General features: G+C 46.8%; 3 protein-coding genes across 4 annotated transcripts; 2 read left to right on the top strand and 1 right to left on the bottom strand.

Moving 5' to 3' along the window:
- Window positions 1-2,202: 2,202 nt before the first annotated feature.
- Window positions 2,203-8,124, top strand: TMED6 (transmembrane p24 trafficking protein 6; the record flags this gene model as incomplete). The annotated part of the gene is made up of 4 exons (XM_084257242.1): window positions 2,203-2,544; window positions 3,976-4,102; window positions 5,897-6,048; window positions 7,891-8,124. The coding sequence occupies exons 1-4, from the start codon at window positions 2,206-2,208 to the stop codon at window positions 8,122-8,124; spliced, it is 852 nt and encodes a 283-aa protein (XP_084113368.1). The 5' UTR covers window positions 2,203-2,205.
- A 1,410-nt stretch (window positions 8,125-9,534) lies between these two features.
- NIP7 (nucleolar pre-rRNA processing protein NIP7) lies at window positions 9,535-11,018 on the bottom strand (the record flags this gene model as incomplete). 2 transcript variants are annotated; one of them, XM_084256787.1, is made up of 5 exons in its annotated part: window positions 9,535-9,654; window positions 9,852-9,992; window positions 10,510-10,648; window positions 10,753-10,839; window positions 10,963-11,018. In XM_084256787.1, the coding sequence occupies 5 exons, from the start codon at window positions 11,016-11,018 to the stop codon at window positions 9,535-9,537; spliced, it is 543 nt and encodes a 180-aa protein (XP_084112913.1). The 2 variants fall into 2 exon arrangements, with proteins under 2 accessions (XP_084112913.1, XP_084112914.1); XM_084256788.1 differs by lacking the exon at window positions 9,852-9,992.
- A 269-nt stretch (window positions 11,019-11,287) lies between these two features.
- On the top strand, window positions 11,288-20,151 carry COG8 (component of oligomeric golgi complex 8; the record flags this gene model as incomplete). Its single annotated transcript, XM_084256560.1, has 6 exons — window positions 11,288-11,670; window positions 12,832-13,039; window positions 14,082-14,909; window positions 16,948-17,116; window positions 17,894-18,064; window positions 19,994-20,151. The coding sequence occupies 6 exons, from the start codon at window positions 11,288-11,290 to the stop codon at window positions 20,149-20,151; spliced, it is 1,917 nt and encodes a 638-aa protein (XP_084112686.1).
- Between the last annotated feature and the right edge of the window lie 693 nt (window positions 20,152-20,844).

Raw genomic sequence — 20,844 nt, 5'->3', positions numbered from 1 at the left:
AGGTTTAACCTCCATTTCTCATGTGGTTGAACCTATGTGTTTTTTGGTAAAATGGTGATTGTAGATAAACTTAGCCTCTCCCCCATCCTCTCCTGACAATTCCCTACCTTATGCTGGACTTTTAAAGCCTAAAAGAAAACCCCAATTGACTATAAATGTCTAATTCCATTCTTTGTGAAATGGTTGCTTCCGCTTGATTCCCTAGTTGTGCTGTGTTAGTGTCTTGCACTGAAATTCAACATTCCCTTCTCCCTTTTCCTTTTGTACCGTGTTGTGCTTGCTGTTTCTTGGACATCCTTTAAGACTTTTTAGCAAAAAAAAAAAAAAAAATTCAGTAAAGTGTTTTCTGTAATCTTTTTTTAAAATACAGGAACTAATTATTGTCCATAACTTGTAGCATTCTTCATTAAAGTACTGCTTCTCTCAAACTTAAGTAGCATTTTAATTGCAGCACAGCATGTATGAATAGGCAGAGGTAACAAAATGTTGAACAGGCTTTTAATGAACCATGTTGACTATGTTAAGAAGTTGAGGTCATCCAAAGGCCGTACTGAATTTTATAATCTTTGCAAGCAGTGTACAAAAGTTGTGGAAGATCCCTCTGAATTTGTCCACTTCTTCATATACCATATTCTTGGAGACAAAAAAATTATCCCTTGAAAGGCAAGGTGTAAAATACTGAAATTTTAAAATGTATCCTGTAGCTGTAAGTTGGAAATTTTGTACAGCTTTACTGCTATAACTACATGTTTGGGTTTGGTACTCCTGTTTTTCTGTTAACCCCAAATGAAACTGCAGTGAGAAGGTGAGAACTTGATCCCTCCTGATCCAGCCACCTTCTGGTTGCAGCTAGTTGTGGTCACCTTCCAAACTGGATGGGGAATCCCGAAGCTTTTCTTTCCTTAACAGAAGGGCAACACTGTGATGCATGTAAGGAAGCAAAATACTGTAACAACTGTTTCTCAAATTTAAAAAATGCAGAGTTCCATGTTTCATGTAACTTTTGTGTTACTGGAGTGTCACTGAAATGCATACAAATGTTAGACTGTGCCTACAGCTTTTCTAGAACTGTTGAAATACACTGTAACTGTGTTTCGCTGACTTTAAGTCACTGATCATGACTGTGGCAATGATGGGACTCAGATTGAGGATGCTGCTGTGTACTAAGAAAGCGTTGCCGTCTTGCCCACCTTCTCCTAAGCAAGACTACTGCAGAGTGATTGTGTCTCCTGAGTGCTGTGATGTTTTCTGGCCTTTGCTAGAACTGATCACAGTTACGAAGGCTGTCCTTTATTAGCTTGTGACAAAGTGCTAACCACTTGGAGTCAACAGTACAGTGAATTCTGAGGTAGGAGGTGCTAATACTGTTTTATTAAGATTATGGATGAAATAAAACCATTTATACATTGTCCAGAACTCAGTAACTGACAAACACTGGCCTGGCAGGTAAGATATGTGAGGTCCATTCAGCCCCAGCTATGCCAGTTGTGCTTACTAGACAGTGGATCCAGTTCCTGGAATCTTTGAAAGTGTCTCTTTATCTGTAATGCAGTGGGCAGTGGTACTTCTCTTGCAGGGCCGTTGTGAGAATAAGATACAGGTATGTAAATCCCTTAACTCAGTGCTAGCCATGAAGCGAGTGGGTGTTCAATGAACCTTCCCGTGGGTGCTGAATTCAGGGATAAAAGAAGAAAGATCAAGAGTTTAAGCAATTCAACAGTCTTTAAATGAGTTTTGGATTGCTTTAGATGAATTAACAGGTGCAAAGTAGCAGAACAAGAAGGACTATCAGTGGAGGGGTCAGACCATTGTCTTGTTCACACTATTCATCCATTAATATTTTTGCACACATTTCCAAGCTGTGCTTTTGCTCTCAAAGTTATAGCACCGAGAAGAAGGAAGTCTGTTGAAATCACATGTCCTATGTGTGACATAAGAGCAATAGGTGTCTTCTAGCAATTAAAGATGAAAAAGTGAGAACAATCTTCTCTGATAACTTAAGTATATTCAGACAGCTGTTAATAAACGTACCCAAAATGCTTTATTTCCAAGAAACAGAACTGAAAATGAGCCCAAAGAATTTAAATACCTCTTCTGAGTACATTCTAGCACATTCTACCTGGTATCTGTGAAACAGGCTTTGTAAGTCACTGTTCCTGTGAGCCAAATATGAGAGTACTATGCTAGCTCTATCCTGGAATATCTATGCATGGCCCTGAAACTGGCCCAAATGTGGTTCGTGGGGTTAATGATTACCACAGTGGTTGTCTGGACTACGTGGTTCCACAAGCTGCACGCAGTTTACTTACAGGGGAGTCTCCAGAAAGCAGCATGTTCACTTTGCTCCTTGGTGCTGGACTGCTGGTTCTGAACCTAGTGACCTCTGTGAGGAGCCAGAAGACAGAACCCCTAAATGGTTCTGGAGATCAGCCACTCTTCCACGGAGCCGATCGATATGACTTTGCCATCATGATCCCTCCAGGAGGTGCAGAATGCTTCTGGCAATTTGCCCACCAGACTGGCTTCTTCTATTTCACTTATGAGGTACTTGGGCTCCTGGGCCATACTGGGGATTTTTTGGTTTCCTTTTATAATATGGGTCACGTTTTACATGAACGCAGGATTTTGATTGTCTTTATTATGCTGTAATTTCCCATCTGTTAATGAAATGGACCTAGAGTTGGATGAAAATTCTTGATGGACAGATGATGACAAAAACATATGGTTTGACTTCTCAAGTGTGTTGACTTCTCGGGGGGGACTACAGCAGCACAGCACAGACGGCATCTCAGAGAGCTAATCATAGCATGTACTCAGGTTTGGAGCTGAGAGGGGAAGAGAATGCATTTTTAGATGTTAAAACATATGGGTGTGGTACCAAGATGAAAGAAAAGTCACATGAACTTTGGAGGTAGATCCAGAGATTTCAGAGAAAGATGTTGCAGTTTATGAGGTCTGGGAGAGCAACATTTACTCTCTTCTCTTTAAGGGCAATTCTGGCAAGTAGGAGAACTGCTGGCTCAAAGTCTCCCTATTTGGCCAGACTGTCATTTCTTCTAAGAAAGTGACTATTTTCGACACCTGTTCACAGACCAGGTGCCCTGAGTCTAGCACCACAGTGCTTGGTGAGTTCCATGGCAAAGTTAGAGGCAATTCATTTCCTTTGCTCTTTATCTTAGAAACCTGTTAACTTTCTAATTTTTATTTATATAGCAATAGATGATATTGATATTACTCCCACCGTAACTTAAAATTTATTTTAAAGTAACTTGTCAGCTTTTTATTATCTCTAACTTTGTATTAGAACAGTAGCTGCTGGTCAGCTCACTGTAGCTTAGGCCTATCAAGACCCAGCTTAGAACAAGTACCTACTGAGTGCCTTCTTTATTTGCTGTGAAGCGTCAAAGAAGCCCAAGTCTGGGATAGCATCAGGAGGTCAAAACCCGGCAAGTTCAGTCATGAACTTAGCCAGAATCAAACATCCTAACCAATACACGACAGCTACATGGTCTGAGACAAGTTTCTTAGCTGCAGTGCCATTGGCAACTCTTTGTCCTGCAATACCCTTTCTAACGCGGCAGGATATTCAACTTTGCCATCCCTCCCCAAACCCGCTTTCTAATACTATCACTGTCTCAATGCAAATTCTCAGGGGGGTTGGGCAGTACTAATTCAGGCTGAGAACCACTGTGCTGGACATGGTCTGCTACAAAGTCAGAAAAGCAACGTGACCTTTGCTGGTGTAGGCAGAGATGTCAAGGAAAGATGCTGCAGTTTACGGGGTCTGGGGGAGGGGGGGCAATGTTTACTCTCTTGTCATTAGGGGCAATTCTGGCAAATCAGAACCGCTGGCTCAAGATGTCTATTCCGCCAGACTGTCCCGTGCTGATGTTCACAGGACTGCAGTCTTAGCACGATGCTAGCTTCATGGTGATGTAGCAAGGGCTTTTCTCCCCCTTTAATGTGTCTTGGCAGGTTCAGCGGATACTGGGAATGTCACATGACCGGCAAGTTACTGCCACTGCACATACGCCCCAGGGTTTTCTCATAGACACCTCTCAGAATGTTCGAGGCCAGATTAACTTCTCTACCCAAGAGACAGGTCTGTTTTCATCACCACAACCATTATAATAGCAATTAAGTTTCTTTTAAGTTGGGGAATTAATGAGGAAGTACTAAAATTCATTAACTGAGATGTAAAAAGCCTGGTTTTTCACAGGGATGGTGACACAAAAAAAAATCACCATCCATTCAACATCAAAAACCAATATTCCTGGGACCTCTCTGGTGGCACAGCCGTTGAGCGCTGGGTTGCGAAGCTGCCCGCAGCCTCCGCAGCGCCGGTTCAATCCCGGCCACCAGGTGATGGTCTCACATGGCGCGCAGACCTCTCCTGCCGCCCACTGCTCCCCTCAGCAGTGTATTTCGTCAAGTCTGCCTGCTCTGCTCTCCGCTCTGACTCTGGTGAATTCTCTCACCCTCCCGCGCTTCTGACTGTACCCAGTGCTTGTATAAATAAATAAAAAAAAAAGAAAAAAAAAAAACAATTTTCCTGAGGATTGCTGATGGCCAAGGGACATTAAGTGGCAGTCTATGGACAGGGCAGGGGCAGAGCCTCCAGGTGACTATTAACCCCAGGATCCAGATGCTTACATTTACCTCATCATCTCCAATTAATCAGATTATGGGAAAATGGCCAAAACAGAGAGGTCCATTTCTAATACAGAATTCCACTTAAGAAATTTATTACTGGGGCCTCCCTGGTGGTGCAGCGGTTGAGCGCTGGGTTGGGAAGCTGCTCGCGGCCTCTGCGGCGCCGGTTTGATCCCCGGCTGCTCCCCGGCCACTGGAGGAGGGTCCTGCATGGCGCGCAGACCTCTCCTGCCGCCCGCTGCTCCCCTCAGCAGTGTACTTGGGTCCTTCTGCCTGCTCTGCTCCCCGCTCTGGCTCTGGTGAATTCTCTCACCCTCCCATGCTTCTGATTGTACCCAGTGCTTGTATAAACAAACAAATAAACAAAAAACAAACAGATAAATAAAAATACATGCCTCTTTAAAAAAAAATTATTACTGGACAGCATTTCTTTCCAATTATCAGAATATTTGAGCTTGTTACCAAAAGCTGACTCAGAACAAAAGGAAACACATGGCCATGACAAAAAAAAAAAAAATCTACATTCCACAACGAAGCCTCTCCATTCACTAGAAAATTCCCACAGCCAGATCGATACTGGACAGTGCCAGTCAATTTTTAATTGGCCTCTCTTCTGGTCAGGAGTATAATACTTTCTCAACAGCAGCATCAGACCATCGTGCATCACAAGAAATTCACCATCCTTGACTCCCTACATGGTAGCAGTGCTTTCCATTTTGACCAACACAAGCCACACAGCCCTAACTGCCCCACTTCCCTTCACACACACACACAGGCCATCCCAGTTGACAACCAGCAGCCGTACATACCCCAAACTATTAACCCCTTTCAGGCAGTTGCTCTAGGACAGCAACTTTTACTCACAATGTATAAATTCTTTTTCCAAGTTTCAAGTTAAAGATGGTATCCGCAAGCTCTAATAGTATATGAGTAGGGAAACATCATGTCGAGCAGAAATTCCTTGACATGTGCAAATTGTAGGTGAGAAAAGAGGGAGCAATAATGTTTTCTAGTTGATACAGAACTAAAGTTACTAATGCTATTATAATCTCTAGTAAAGTAAGTTCCAGATAAGATCATTGTCTTATCCGTCAAAATTGGATCTTTGTACTTCCTAAGTAAAAAGGTGATGCTATGGCATCACATTTAACAGGAAAAAGAAATCTCCAGGGAGACCAAAAGGGTGGGAGGTCAACAGAGGGAAGGAAATCAAGTCTTGGTAATGATCTCAGGGTTTTTACAGGTTTTTATCAGCTTTGTATAAAAAATCAGCAAAATCACTTCGGTTCTGTGCAAGTATACCTCAACTTTGGAGTCTTCTACGAGGACCCTGAGATGGACCACAAACAAAAGAATGAGAGAAAACACCTGAATGACACTCTGGATGCAATTGAGGTAACTTTTGTAGGAGAGAAGATCGGTAGAAATGGATTTGAAGTTTGGAGGAAAGATTAGAATTATGGGAATAGTATCAATTAAGTGAGGATTCACTTGGGTAGAAACCAAACAGGCAAGAGGATCTGAATCCTTTCATTTTTATGACTTTGGAGCTCTTGAAATTCTTCATTTGTTTTATACTAGGTGTTGGCAAATCACAGCTCACAGGCCAAATCTGGCCCAGTGCCAGTTGTTTTTTGATATATTATTCAAAACCACTCAATTTACTGTTTGAAGTGCACACACCACCGATTTTTAGTGTATTTCCAAGGTCCTATGACCATCATCGACATCCACTTCCTAAAGTTTTATCAACACAAAGAGAGACCTCAACCACATTAGTCACCGTTTCCCCCATCCTCTGGGCAATTATCAGTCTACTCTCTGACTCCGTAAATTTGCCTCCTCTGTACATTTCACAAGTGGAATCATACAGTGTGGCCTTTGTGGCTAGCTTCTTTCACTTTGTGTGTTTCAGGCTAAATGAGAGTGCTTATTAGTACTTCAGTCTTTGTGAAGGACGGGTAGTATTCTATTTTATACAGACATATACTTTATGCATTCTTCGGGCTGCTAGACAGTTGGGTTGTTTCCATTTTGGGCTATTATGAATAATGCTGTGAACAATTGCATGCAGTTTTGTGCGAACATTTTCATTTATTTTTACCTAGAAGTGGTATGAATATACTGTGGGTCATGTGGTTACACTCCCACCAGCAGATATGATGACTGCAATGTCTCCACACCCTCATCAACCAACATGTACAGGCATCGTAGCAGGTGTGAAGTGCTGCCTTGGGGGATTAAGTGGTGTCTCCCTAATGACTAGTGACATCAATCATCTTTTATGTGCTTTTGATAATTTATCTTCTTTAGAGAAATATCTACTTGAATCCTTTGCCCATTTTAAAACTGGGCTATTTGTCTTTTTATTGTTGAGTTGGAAGAGGATTTTTAAATATATTCTAGATGTCACTTATCAAACATGTGATTTTATTTTTTTTCTCCCATTCTCTGATAGTCTCCCCTGTTTTTGGAAAGTTCTGGTGAACACTGCCATAATCATTTGAAAATTACATATTGTCAATCACTACTTTTGGGCTACAATGGCAGAATTCAGTAGTTGTGACGGAACACATAGCCTGCAAAGCCTAAAATATTTACTGCCTGGACCTTTAAAAGAAGTTTGTAGGGCCTCCCTGATGGCGCAGCAGGTTGAGCACAGCGCTGTGAAGCTGTCCGCAGCCTCTGTGGCACGGGATTGATTCCCAGCTGGCCAGGGAGATTCCCACATGGCGTGGCAGACCTCTCCTGTCTTGCCTGCTGCTCCCCTCAGCAGTGCTTTCAGTCTGGCTGGCTGTTCTGCTCCCCACTCTGTCTCTGGTAAATCCTCTCACCCTCCTGCGCCTCTGCCCTGTACCCCAGAGCGCTTGTATAAATAAAACACATCTTAAAAAAAAAAAAAGTTTGTAGATCCTTGTAGTCCACATATATGAAGAACAGAAGATATTATCCAGAATGGCAATATGCTGAATAAATGTCTAAATCTAGAGATACTCTAGGAGAGACCTCTAGTTTCACCACATTTTTCATTATTAAAAAAACTAAAAAAATTAAAATCCAGGCCATTTTTTTCATCTACAGCAAAACTAGCATTTTCAACAACTAGACACAACTTAATACATATCATAAAATGATGACTTATTCAACTTCCATATTAATTTAGATTAGCGCTGGTGAGCAACCAGGTAAGGCTAGATGGAGTGGAGGACACCACCTTTATTTCACCTTTTCCCACAGGAGAGTACACGGAAGGTGCAGAGGAACATATTTCACATGTGGCGACACTACAACTTTGCCCGCATGAGGAAAACGGCTGACTTTTTCCTTCTCCAATCAAACTATAACTATGTGAACTGGTGGTCAACAATCCAGAGCCTTGTCATTGTTCTTTCTGGGGTCCTGCAGTTGTATTTCTTGAAGCGCCTCTTCAATGCCCCAACAACTACCGACACAAACAAGCCAAGATGTTAATAAGCTAACTACAGTACCCTGCTTCTTTTCTTCTGGGGCAGAGGCTTTGTCAAAGCTTTACTTTAGTCAAATCAGCTTTGCAGTTCTTGGAAATAATAAATTTCTCTAGTCAGAAAGCTTTTGTTTACTGCTCTCATTTACAAAGCAAAATAGCAATAAAGAAATTTTGGTGCTATTTCTAACGTGCTAAGTGTTACCAAAACCGTGTTCATCATACAACAGCACCTTAACAAGACAAACTTGGAAGGGAGAAGACTTGAAAAAAGTGGGATACATATTACATACAAAGTCAGAAGTGGGTAGCCTGTTTTTCTGTAGTTGAAAAATGTTTTATTTTTAGATAAGTCACCTTTGGAATTCAAGATTAAGTAGTGTATTAAAGAAATTATTTTACAAGTACTTTCAAAAACTTTGTGAAATGTTTTTCATTAAAAAAAAAAACTTTAATAATTCTAAACACAGTTTGGGGAGGAGTGAGGAAGACTGTTGAATTATTTCAGGGTGTCTGATCACTGCTTTTGGTCCAGTCCAGTCAGGTAAGTAAAAGTTCATAGAAAAATTCTGTTTCTCTATGGAAATCAAGGTGATGAAAACATTACAGCCAGGGATCACACCATCCAAGAAAAACAAAGATCCAGAAAACAGATTGTAAAAACCAAGATGATAAAATCAAATTATACTCTTAAGACCCTACTTATCATACTCAATTACAGTAAAAGCAATATGAAAATAATTCTTACCATTTGTTTGCCAGGCACTGTACTAAGTGCTTTACAATCATGATTTCTAATTCTAAAAACCATCCTTAGGGAGACGATAAACTGTTTTTTAAAAAAGAATGAAACAAAGTTCAACAACTCATTGAAGCCACTTAGCGATCAAAACTGGGGTTTGAATCCAAGATTTTCGTCCATGCCACATAGCATCTACTAAATAGAAAATTATAAACTACTCTCATTACTTTTGTCAAATTTCATTTGTAAAATCCCATACCTCTCACTGTTCTCATATAAGCATTATCTACCTTTCACAAAATAAACAATGAAGAAAATCCATTGAGTTCTTATCATGAGTTAAGAAAACAGTTATCACAGATAACACAGATAAGCCATTCTTGTGCTCAGTGCCAAGGATGTAGAACTTGTTACTCAAAACAAGAAGTCTTTTGATTCAAACATAAGACACAGTGTTCCATTTAGTCACAAACACAACGATCTGATACCCCATTTTTGAGCCATTTCTGCACAGTAAGAAATCAGCCTGCATGGATCTGTAATTAAGAGAATATTAAACCAAGCCCCTGAAGAAGTCACAGTGTTGACAAAATTCAACATGATGGCGGAGCCTACACACACAGGAAACAAAGCTAGGCCCTTCCACACAGCCATAAGTCCTTGCGATGATTTCGTTTTAAGTCAATGTCTCTTCATGCCGCACATATTCCCCAATGTCTGCTTGATGAAATACCACAATCGCCATGGGGTCTACTTTCCTGCAGTCTTGTGTAGACTTTGCTGCCACCCCAAAACCCTGGGATTCAAAAGAAGAGACACTGGTTCACTCAAGTCATTCAACAAGTACGTATCAAGGGCTAGAATTAACAAAGACGAAAAGTTCTTATCTTTGTGGAATTCAAAGAGTGCTAGCATTTAGTTTGTCAAGCACACAGACATCCTTCCTGAACAAAAGAATACTTGATTTTTGTAACAGCTACCATGTCTACTCACCAAAGGGATATCTGCCATGGAATACACCACCACTCCCTGGTACTGAGAAGTATTTTCAGTGATTCGACCCAGACCGGATTTCAAAACATGGTTCCCATACAGGAAGGACTGCTCTGCTCCAGGTTTTATCCACACTTTATACTGAAAGAAAAAGAATTCAATGCCATAGACATAAAAATGCTAATAATTATATCCTTGCAGATAAGCTAGCTATTGGATCTATGATTAATTTCCTGAAAGAAATTTAAGGAAAGATCCATGTTTCTCTCAAATTGCACCACCTGAACAGAACTACCAGGAAGAGGTTCTTTCCTCAACTCTACAAGCAACGTCTCCCACAGACAGTTTAATGGCTTTCCCCACCCCCGGATCCCATTATGCCCCTCATCATAGACACCTAATTTGCTTTTCCACATTCAGCTGGGTCTGTATAGGCTTTCTCCTTTGCCGGAGATAACTGCGACCACACAGCTAATACCATTACCTCAGAACCTTCATGACGCCTGAGCGGCAAAACCTAACACCTCCATGTGCGGGCACTGACCCAAGCACTATGAGGGACTCTGTGGCAGAGGAGCTGCCCAATTATCTGCCCTCTGGAGGAGCGCTCATCCTTGATTCCGCCACCCCCATGAAGACTGGAAACCACCCCACAAACCTTGGCATAGGGTGCAAGGTAATCCAGAGCCGTGACGTGCAGCCGGAATTTATGGGTCTTAGTGAATTTTCCGAAGCAGGTGCCCAGCGACACCAGCTTGTCTCCAGAGATGTTGGCGGCCAACTTCAGAATCTTCTCACTGAAGGGGTGAGGAAGAAAAAGCGTCACGCCAAGGCGACGGGGGGGGGGGGGGACCAGACGGTCCCCGTCTGGGCCCACGCCGTCCAGGGCGCCCCGCCTCACCTCACGTAGTACACCCGGTCGTTGTGCAGCCTGAAACAGTAGGTGCCGTCGGGCCTGTCGACCAGGAGCTGAAGATTTTCCCCGATACTGAGGGCAAAAAGTAGGAGTGGAGGTCGCGCCCAGAACGACTCGCCCGGCACGGGGCCCGCGCCCCGCCCACGACTCGCGCCGCCACACGCACACCACCTGCCCCGCACCGCGCGCCCTTACTATTTTGCGACTTTCTCAAACATTACACGGGTCTCCTCTTCAGTCAAAGGCCGCATTTTCCCGCTGGGCCGGAACACCGGATCCTCGTGCCTCAGCCGCCGGAAGCGGAAATCAGCCGCCAGCTGCTCCCTGGCAAGCCCAAAGCCGGCCTCTCTAGCCGCTGTCTCTTTGCTCCTGCGCCGGCAACGCGCAGCCTGGAGGACCGACCGGTCTACCCGACGAGGAAACCACAGAGACAGGAAGTCCATCCCACCCGCTTCCGGTCCAAGATTGGGACGCAGCGCCCTCCCCGGGGCGGAGGGGAAGTGACGCTGTGGCCGGGAAGATGGCGGCGGCGCCGGCGACAATCCCGTCTTCGACTCCCACTTCGGCTGCGGCGGCTCTCGGGGAGGTGGAAGATGAAGGGCTCCTGGCGTCGCTGTTCCGGGACCGCTTCCCGGAGGCCCAATGGCGGGAGCGGCCCGACGTGGGCCGCTACCTCCGGGAGTTGAGCGGCTCCGAGCTGGAGCGGCTGCGACGCGAGCCAGAGCGCCTGGCGGAGGAGCGGGCGCAGCTCCTGCAGCAGACCCGCGATTTGGCCTTCGCCAACTACAAGACCTTCATCCGCGGCGCCGAGTGCACGGAGCGCATCCACCGCCTCTTTGGCGACGTGGAGGCGTCGCTCGGCCACTTGCTTGATCGCTTGCCCAGCTTCCAGCAGAGCTGCAGGTGCGGCGGACCAGGCGCTTAAAGGGGCTTTTAACAGCTACAATAGCAGACACTTACACGGGGCTTGCCATGGGCCAGGTGCTCCTCTGAGCATTTTTTAATCCCTTTAAGCTTCACGACAGTCTTAGAGGTAGGTAGTGTTACTCCCATTTTATGTACGAGGAAGTTGAGGCACAGAGAGGTTAGTGATTGTCAAAAGGCGCAGCTCGTCAAGTTTCTAAGTCAGAACTGGAACCCAGCAGCAGCACGTCCCTCCCTCGATAAGACTGTTGTGAGCACTAAATAAAGAGAATACATGCAAAGCACTTAAACGGAGTCTGTCCTAGTTAACACTCTGTTAGTTTAGTATATGTGCATGTTGATGTATTTTTAGAAAACAAGTGATCTGCTTCATAACTCTCACTGATAGAAAACTGACAAGGAAAGAGTCCCAGGTGGAGGAGGCAAAAATTATCAGAAATCCCTCTTTTTTGAAGTACATTCTGTCTCCCTGAAATCACAACTCATCTCTAATTCTTCCTTCCATCCTTCTGTCATAGAAGTTTGTTTTTTCTTGAGTCTTTGGATCTCTGACAACAGCTTTTTTTACACTCTCCCACGACCCCTGCACTCCTAAGAAAGGTAGAGAGTGCACTTCATAAAGTAGGTCTCTGAAATTATGGAGAAGAAATGGATACTGGTGGGAACAAAAGTTGAATAAAAGCATAGGAGAAGACTAAGGCGGAGAGAATTTGTGGGTAAGGTTGTGGCTTCTAGATTACCTTGCACTTTATTAAGAAAACCAAAAAAGCTGTTAAGGGAACATTTGTCCTGTCAGTTTCTGTTAAGCGGTTTACCATCTCACTTAGTCATAAGATAGGTCCTATTACTACTGTTTTACTAATGAGGAAAGAGATTCATAGAGCCTAAGTACGTTGCCACAGCTGGTTAAGTGGCCGCTCTGGATTCATATCTCTGTCACTTAGTGTCATCTTCGACAAATTGCTTACCTTCACTGGGATTAAAGATTCTCAAGAATAGTAGTATTTACTACATAGGTTTAGTGCGTGGATTAAATCAGATTATCCCTCTAGCCCAGTACCCAGTTCATAGTAAGTGCTCGGCAACTCTAGATTTAGGTATACAGCACTAAGGGACTAACATTCTGCTGATCGTTACTAGGAACTTTATGAAAGAGGCTGAAGAGATCAGCTCTAACCGCCGGATGAACACCCTGACTCTACACCGGCACACGGAGATTCTGGAGATCCTGGAGATCCCCCAGCTCATGGACACGTGTGTCCGGAACAGCTATTTTGAAGAAGCCCTGGAGCTTGCAGCCTATGTACACCGACTGGAAAGGAAATACTCCTTCATCCCTGTCATCCAGGTAGCCAACCTGCCCAGAAAGAACTCTAACTGATATTCTTGTAATCAGTAATTCTGTAGTCATCACTGAACCTTTAGGCAAAAAACTTAGGGAAACTCCTTGCATGTTTTACTTCAATTTCTACCAGTCAGGTAAGGTTGAACATAAAACATTCCTCCTGGCTTTCATGAATGTAAGCTAGGTGTTGGTAAATAAGAGAATCAATAATATGATCCTTTGAGATGGTGGGAAGCTCCTGAAGAAAATGAACCGGGGACTGGGGTAGAGAGAGACTACTCCAGGTAGAGTGGTCAGGAAAGGCCTTTCTGGAGAGAGAACATTTAAACTGAGCTCCAGATGATAAGGACCCAGCCATATGAAGATGTGAGCAAACTAGAAAGGAAGAATATGTAGCAGAGCTGAGGAAGGAGAAAGTTGAGGCTTTAAGAAATAAAAAGCCAGTGTGTGACTGGATTGTAGTGAGCAAGTGGAGAGCATTAGGAAGTACCTGAGGCTGGAGACCCAGATAGGGCTGTAGACCATTGTGAAGAGTTTTAATTTTATTGATTAGAATGGGAAGTCTTTGAGGGCTTTAAGAATTTTTTTTAAAAGATTTTACTTATTTTTGCATAGAACTGGGGTGTAAGCCAGAGGTGCAGAGGGCAAAAGGATTCACCAGAGACAGAGTGGGAACCAGAACAGGCGGATCCACTGAAATACAATGCTGAGGGGAGCAGCAAGTGAGACAGGAGAGGTCTGCTGTGCCATGTGGGTCGGCTCCCTGGCTGGGGATCGAACTCAGGCCCCCTTGGTGGGCCATCATGATGCCAGCACTGAGACTTAACCCCTTGTCCACCAAGGAGGCCCAGGGTTTTAAGCATTTTAAGCAGAAGTGAATCAATCAGATCTTTGCTAGCTAACCTATAAAATATCGCCTTAAGGAAATCAAGTTTGTATGTTGGGAAAGCGGTGAAATGTTGGTCTACAGTGTTCAGCGTTCATGGAATGGGCTCCAGAGTGTGTTTTTCATATTGTGGTGACACTCACCTCCTTTTACTGTCAGGGCATTGTGAATGAAGTGCGCCAGTCCATGCAACTGATGCTGAGCCAGCTGATCCAGCAACTGAGGACCAACATTCAGCTCCCTGCCTGCCTCCGGGTTATTGGCTTCCTGCGGCGCATGGATGTATTCACAGAGGCTGAGCTGAGGGTGAAGTTTCTTCAGGCCCGTGACGCTTGGCTCCGTTCCATCCTGACTGCCATCCCCAATGATGATCCCTATTTCCACATCACAAAAACCATCGAGGCCTGCCGTGTCCATCTGTTCGATATCATTACCCAGTACCGTGCCATCTTCTCAGACGAGGACCCGCTGCTGCCCCCTCCCAAGGGGGAGCACACCGTGAATGAGAGTGCCATCTTCCATGGCTGGGTTCTGCAGAAAGTCTCGCAGTTCTTGCAGTTGCTGGAGACCGACCTTCACCGGGGGATAGGTGGGCGCCTGGACTCTCTGCTGGGCCAGTGCATGTACTTCGGGCTCTCCTTCAGCCGGGTGGGGGCTGATTTCCGGGGCCAGTTGGCTCCTGTTTTCCAGCGGGTGGCCATCAGCACTTTCCAGAAAGCAGTTCAGGAAGCGGTGGAGAAGTTCCAGGATGAAATGAATTCCTACACCCTCATCTTGGCTCCAGCCATCCTGGGCAGCAGTAACCTGCCTGCTGCTGTGCCAGTTGCTCAGCCAGGGACCCTGCAGCCACCCATGGTGCTATTAGACTTCCCACCACTTGCCTGCTTCCTCAACAATATTCTGGTTGCCTTCAATGATCTGCGCCTTTGCTGCCCGGTGGCCCTGGCACAGGATGTGACCAGGGCCCTAGAGCAGGCCCTTGCCAAGGTGAGTGCATACTCTTGGCTCTCCTGGGGCGGCCCTGAGTAACAGGGGGCCAGTCCATTTGTTGGTGGTGCTGCTAACTTATGAGAGCGGGAGTGTGGTTTTATATGTATTCCTAGTTGAGAAGCTCTGGTTAATTTCCCTTTTTGGGACCTAGAACAAGCCATGAAGTGGCTTACACTCAGCAATGTGTTAGTTTTCTTTTGCTGCATAACAAACTCCCACAAGCCTAGCAGCTCAAAACAACGTTTTTCATTTTCCTTGCGGCACAGGATGCAGTTAAGTGTCAACTGGGCTGCATTCTCATCTGGAACTTGGGGAGGGGAGCCCGTTCCGCCTCATTCACTTTGGCGGGTTTCTGGGCCTGAGGCCACAGTTCCTCGGGACCTGCTCACTCCACAGGCAGTTCACAAAATGGCTTTTTGATTCTTAAAGGTCAACAGGAAAGCATCTCATGCTTGAGTCTTTTTAGCACAGTCCTCTTTTAATAGTCTTATCTAAGTCAGAGCCTTCCAGGATGAGCTCCTTTCTGATGAATTTAGAGTCAGCTGTTAAGGGACTTCAGTTATATCTGCACAACCTTCACCTTGGCCATACTCCCCCCCCCACCCCATTTCTTTGTTTAGAAGGAGATCACAGACTCTGCCTACGCTCGGGGGTTAGGGTTTACACAATTGAGGCAGGAATCACAGAGCCCTCTTAGAATTCACCTGACACATAAACTTCTAGTCCTCCTCCTCCTCCTCCTACTTCCCTAGTATGGTGCACAATATCTATACATTTAAACTTTAGATATTGGAATCCTTTTTACAACTGATGGCATCTTACAATTTCTGTCAGCCAGGTGGCATTGTGACATGGTATAAAATCGTCCTGTTAGTGTTCTATAAAATTAGGAAAGCGGGCCTCCTCGGTGGCGCAGCGGGTTGAGCGCAGCACTGTGAAGCTGTCCGCAGCCTCTATAGCACGGGTTCGATCCCGGCTGGCCAGGAAGAAACCCACATGGCACAGCAGACCTCTCAGCAGTGTCTCTAGTCCGTCTGCCTACTCTGTCTCTAGTGAATTCTCTCACCCTCCCACACCTCTGACCTGTACCCCAGTGCTTGGATAAATAATCTTTTAGAAAAAAATCAGGAAAGCATGAGCACTGACGCTTTTTTAAAGTCCATAAAATTCAGAAGAGAGTAATTAGCTAATAGTTACATAGAACTTATTCCACGCTGCGTAGCAGTCATCATACTTTACACATACTGAGATTAGATCTCACAACCTGTAAGTGTATGTAGGTCCTGCTGCTGACCCTATTTTATAGGTGAGGAAACAGGCAGAGAGGGCATAGAAGGCTCTGGTAGCCACTTGGAAGTCACATAAGTGCTAAGTGGCACAGCCGGGACTTGACCCCAGGAACCAGCCCGTGTTCTTCACCCTGTCATTGTGATATGTGTCTAATGTCAGCGGGACTGCTCTGTTGTTTGTAGATGGAACTTCTAGCTCTGTTTTTGTTGTGGTTTTTTTTTTTTTTTTTTTTTGTGGGACCCTCGCTGGCGGCCGGAGATCGAACCGGTGCTGCAGAGGCTGCGAGCAGCCTCGCAGCCCAGTGCTCAACTGCTGTGCCACCAGAGGCCCGGAACTCCTAGCTCTGTTTCTTTTTTTCCTTTATCATACTAGTGGTTCTAACTTCTAGAACCTCAGAGGCTTTACTCAGTAGAAACCTTTTATAGTTTTGCTTCATTTTCCTGGATCTAAAATAATTTTGGTTCTTCTCCCATGGGAGTCAAGGACCATGCATTCTTGGTACAATTTCATGTACTGGAACTGGAAACTGTGCCAGTAATGAAACCACTTGGATCAGAAATACATCAGTGAAGTGACAGAACTGTGGAGATTGACCACAGTTCTGAGATTAAACAAGACAGTAATGTATGCACAGTTTGGAGTAACTTTCTTCATGAAACTTGAAGACTGTACCTTTTGGCACAGTCTCATGCACTGCTGATGAAGATAGACTGCTCTCGCAGGTGATGGTGTCCTTATCTCTTAGGTAACCAAAATAATCCTGGCCTTCCATCGTGCAGAAGAGGCTGCCTTCACCAGTGGAGAGCAAGAACTCTTCGTCCAGTTCTGTACAGTCTTCCTGGAAGACCTTGTTCCATATTTAAATCGCTGTCTCCAAGTCCTTTTTCCACCAGCTCAGATAGCACAGACCTTAGGTAAGAGAAGGGGGATTTTTAAAACTATTCTGTTGATATAATTCATATACTAAGGAATTCACTCCTTGGTAAAGTTCAGTGTTTTCTTGTAAATGTACAGAGATGTGCCTTCATTTCCACTATCCAATTTTAGAACATGTCCACCACCCCCAAAAGATTGCTCGTGCCCATTTGTAGTCATTCACCCATCCTGCTGCAGGCACCCACTAACTACTTTCTTTTGCTATAGGTTTGCCTTTTCGGGACATTTCATGTAAATGGAATGGTACAATATGTGCATATCTGGCTAAGTGGCAGAAGCTAGTCACAAAAGAGCCACAGGTTATATCATATTATTTATATAAAATGTCCAGAGACAGTGTTTTACAAAGATATTTCCCAATTTGCCTTCATTTTCCTGTGCCCTCTGTCTTTGCAGAGGTTGGGTTGCAGTGGGGTGAGGAGGCACAACTTCCCAGAAGGCAGAGGGCCAGCACTCATACAACTCAGAGTGGCTGCTCCCCACTTCCTCCTAGCTTTTCCCTTCCTCTGTCACAGGAAGCCAGTGCCCACTGAGGTTCTCTTTGTGCCTTACACTGTGCTGATCAGGTTACCTTCCCAGCATTGATTTACAGTATAATTTCTTGTGCCATGTGACAAAGATGACCTTAACCATATTCAAACGTGGTGATTGTGGCTGTTACTTTCTCTAAGTTTAATTTTTCCTTCCGTGACACATCAATATTGAAGCTTATTAAATGTTTTTTTCCATTTAACTTTCCCTACCATCTGGGTCAGGCATTCCACCCACTCAGCTCTCCAAGTATGGAAACCTTGGCCACGTCAACATGAGCGTCGTCCAGGAGCCTCTTGTGTCTGTCCTGCCGAAGAGAGAGACCGTCTTCTGTCTAGATGAAAAGGAGGTGGTGCCTGAGCTCGCCGCGCCGGAACTCCCCACGGAGGAGCCAGGCCTTGACCCTGTCGCGCCGGCGCTCTCAGAGTGTGAGCAGCAGGAGGAACCAGCGGAGCCACAGCAGGCTCCCGAGCCTGGCGCAGACTCCTAACAGGCCTCTGCCTGCACCGCCAGCCGGATGGAATGTCCTGCGCGAGGACACTCGGGCGCGGCCTGCGCTGCGGGCCCGGGAAGCTCGGGGCGGTGGGGGGCGGGGGAGTGTCTGCGCCGGCAGGCACGAGAGGACAGTACAGGGGGAGCCCCCTGGTTGATCACACAGTAAGAAACGGAATTCAATAAAGCTGGTTGACTTCCCGGAGGCCAGCGGCGTCCTGTGGGCGGTGCCGGCGCTCCCGGAAGGCGCGGGGGACGCTGCTTCCCGGCGTCCCCGAGGGCGGGCGCTCGGCTACGGGGGCCGGGCGGGACGCGCGCGCCGGGCTCGCCATGGGCCGCCTGGGCGCCGGGCTGCTGCTGCGGGCGCTGCTGGCGCGGGCGCGCTGCGGCGTGCGGTCGGCGGCCATCGGCACCCGGGCCTGCAGCTCCGCGCCCGCCGGCCTGGAGGGCCCGGTGCGCCCGCGCTCCTACTGGCGCTACGTGCGGCGTCTGGTGCTGGGGGCGCCGGAGCCGCCGTACCAGCACGTGTGCCAGGTCGGGGACCCGGCGCTGCGAGTCGTGGCGGCCCCGGTGGAGCCGGCGCAGCTGGCGGGGCCCGAGCTGCAGCGCCTGGTGCAGCGGCTGGTGCAGGTGATGCGGCGCCGGCGCTGCGTGGGCCTGAGCGCGCCCCAGCTCGGGGTGCCGCTGCAGGTGCTGGCCCTGGAGTTCCCCGAGGCGCTGCTCCGCGCCTGCGCGCCGGCCCTGCGCGCGGCCCGCCAGATGGAGCCCTTTCCCCTGCGCGTGTTCGTGAACCCCAGTCTGCAGGTGCTGGACAGCCGCCTGGTCACCTTCCCCGAGGGCTGCGAGAGCGTCGCCGGCTTCCTGGCCTACGTGCCCCGCTACCAGGCCGTGCAGATCTCAGGTGCGGGGCGGCGGGGTCGGATCCCACGGGTTTCCGCAAAGCTGGCTGTAAAGGGGATGGTTTCTCAGCGGAGCCTCCGGCATGAACAAAGCAGGACCCGGGAGTGGGCAGAATTCAGTAGGGAAGGAGGCTCCTGTGGGAGCAGACCTAGCCCAAGCTGGAGGGAGGTCCTAGTTCCGCTGTTACAGCCGATGCCCGGCGGTGGACCCCCCCTCGTTTGCTCTGCGCCTCTAACGCGAGAGGCACACACACTCTCTCCACCCCGCCCCCGGCCCTCCAGAAGGGTCAGAAGTCCATGGTATTCCCTTTATTTTATATCATGCCATGCTTAAATACTTTTAAGAATTGAAGGCAGGGGCCTCCCTGGTGGTCTAGGGGTTGAGTCTCAGCGCTGCCCTCTCTACAGCTTGAGTTCAGTCCAGGCCAGGGAGCTGACCCAAAGGGCGCAGCAGACCCCTCCTGTCTCGCCTGCGGCTCCCCTTAGCAATGTGTTTCAATAGAGCTGCCAGTTCTGCTCCCCACCTTGTCTCTGGTGAATCCTCCCCCCATCCCAGTTCTTCTATGCAAAAATAAATAAAATCTTAAAAAAAAAAAAAAAGAATTGAAGGCAAACAGCAATACTTCCAAAGTGGGAGGCGTGTTCAGAAGAGAAACACCTCAGGAAGATCACTTCATGTCTTAGCCCCCTAGGGAGCCCTGTAACCTAACTGTCAGAGTGGGAAACCAGGCCCAACACTTGGCAATGGCCCCCGTTGAGGCAGCTTTTCTGGGAAGGATAGGGACTGTGGTCAACAGTCGGCAGGTAGACATTCCCCTCTGATGTTGCCTCTTACAAATAAGGAAGTCAGGGTAGGAGGCGGGGAAGGGATAAGGAGTTAAGAGAGTGATGTGGTTTAGCACGGCCTTACCCGGTCTGTAACTTTCTTTGCAGGGCTGGACCCTAGAGGCGAGCAGGTGGTGTGGCAAGCCAGCGGGTGGGCAGCCCGCATCATCCAGCACGAGATGGACCACTTGCAGGGCTGCCTGTTCATTGACAAAATGGACAGCAAGACCTTTACAAACATCCACTGGATGGAGGTGAATGACTAACACTTTCCTGCTGCATCTGAGGATTCTGGAAACTAAGATGCTTCGACTTTGAGCTGGGTATATCTTACTTGGCAACAACTTAGTATTCGCTCAGCTGACAGAAATTTGTGCACTACCAAAGCAAGCCAGACCAGGTCGGAATGTGTTTGAAATGTTTAACCTGAAATGAACTGTAGGCAAAATATTGCCTTCAACTTGAGAAGAAAATGCTCTGCTAAAGGAGTGGACACTTTCTGATGATAACCCCACTTAGTAGACATAATTTCAGAAGACATGTCATCTATTCTCGAAGCCGAGATTTGATAATGTCGTCACCAAATATCTGAAAGCTGTGTTTGAAAATGTTAAGGTTAAAGCTGTGTTTGACCATCTTCCGAGTGTTATTTTTATAAAGGGCTTGTGCGTGACTTACCTGTGGGGTCCTTTTTTGCCTGGGATACCAGTTTGCTTGTGGAAGGGGCCTCCCTGGTGGCGCAGGGGTTAAAGACAGCACTGTCGAGCTGTTGACAGCCACTGCAGCATGAGTTCCATCCCCAGTTGGCCAGGGAGCTGACCCATATGGCGCGGCAGACCTCTCCTGTCTCACCCGCTGCTCCCCTCAGCAGCGTATTTCAGTAGATCTGCCTGTTCTGCTCCCCAGCTCTGTATTTGGTGAATCCTGTCTCCTCCCTCGCACCTCTGGCCTGCACCCAA

The sequence above is a fragment of the Talpa europaea genome, assembly GCF_964194135.1.
Source record: "Talpa europaea genome assembly, chromosome: 16".
NCBI lineage: Eukaryota > Metazoa > Chordata > Mammalia > Eulipotyphla > Talpidae > Talpa > Talpa europaea.
The sequence above is the reverse complement of the archived record's forward strand: the minus strand, read 5'-3'. Positions and strand labels throughout refer to the sequence as shown.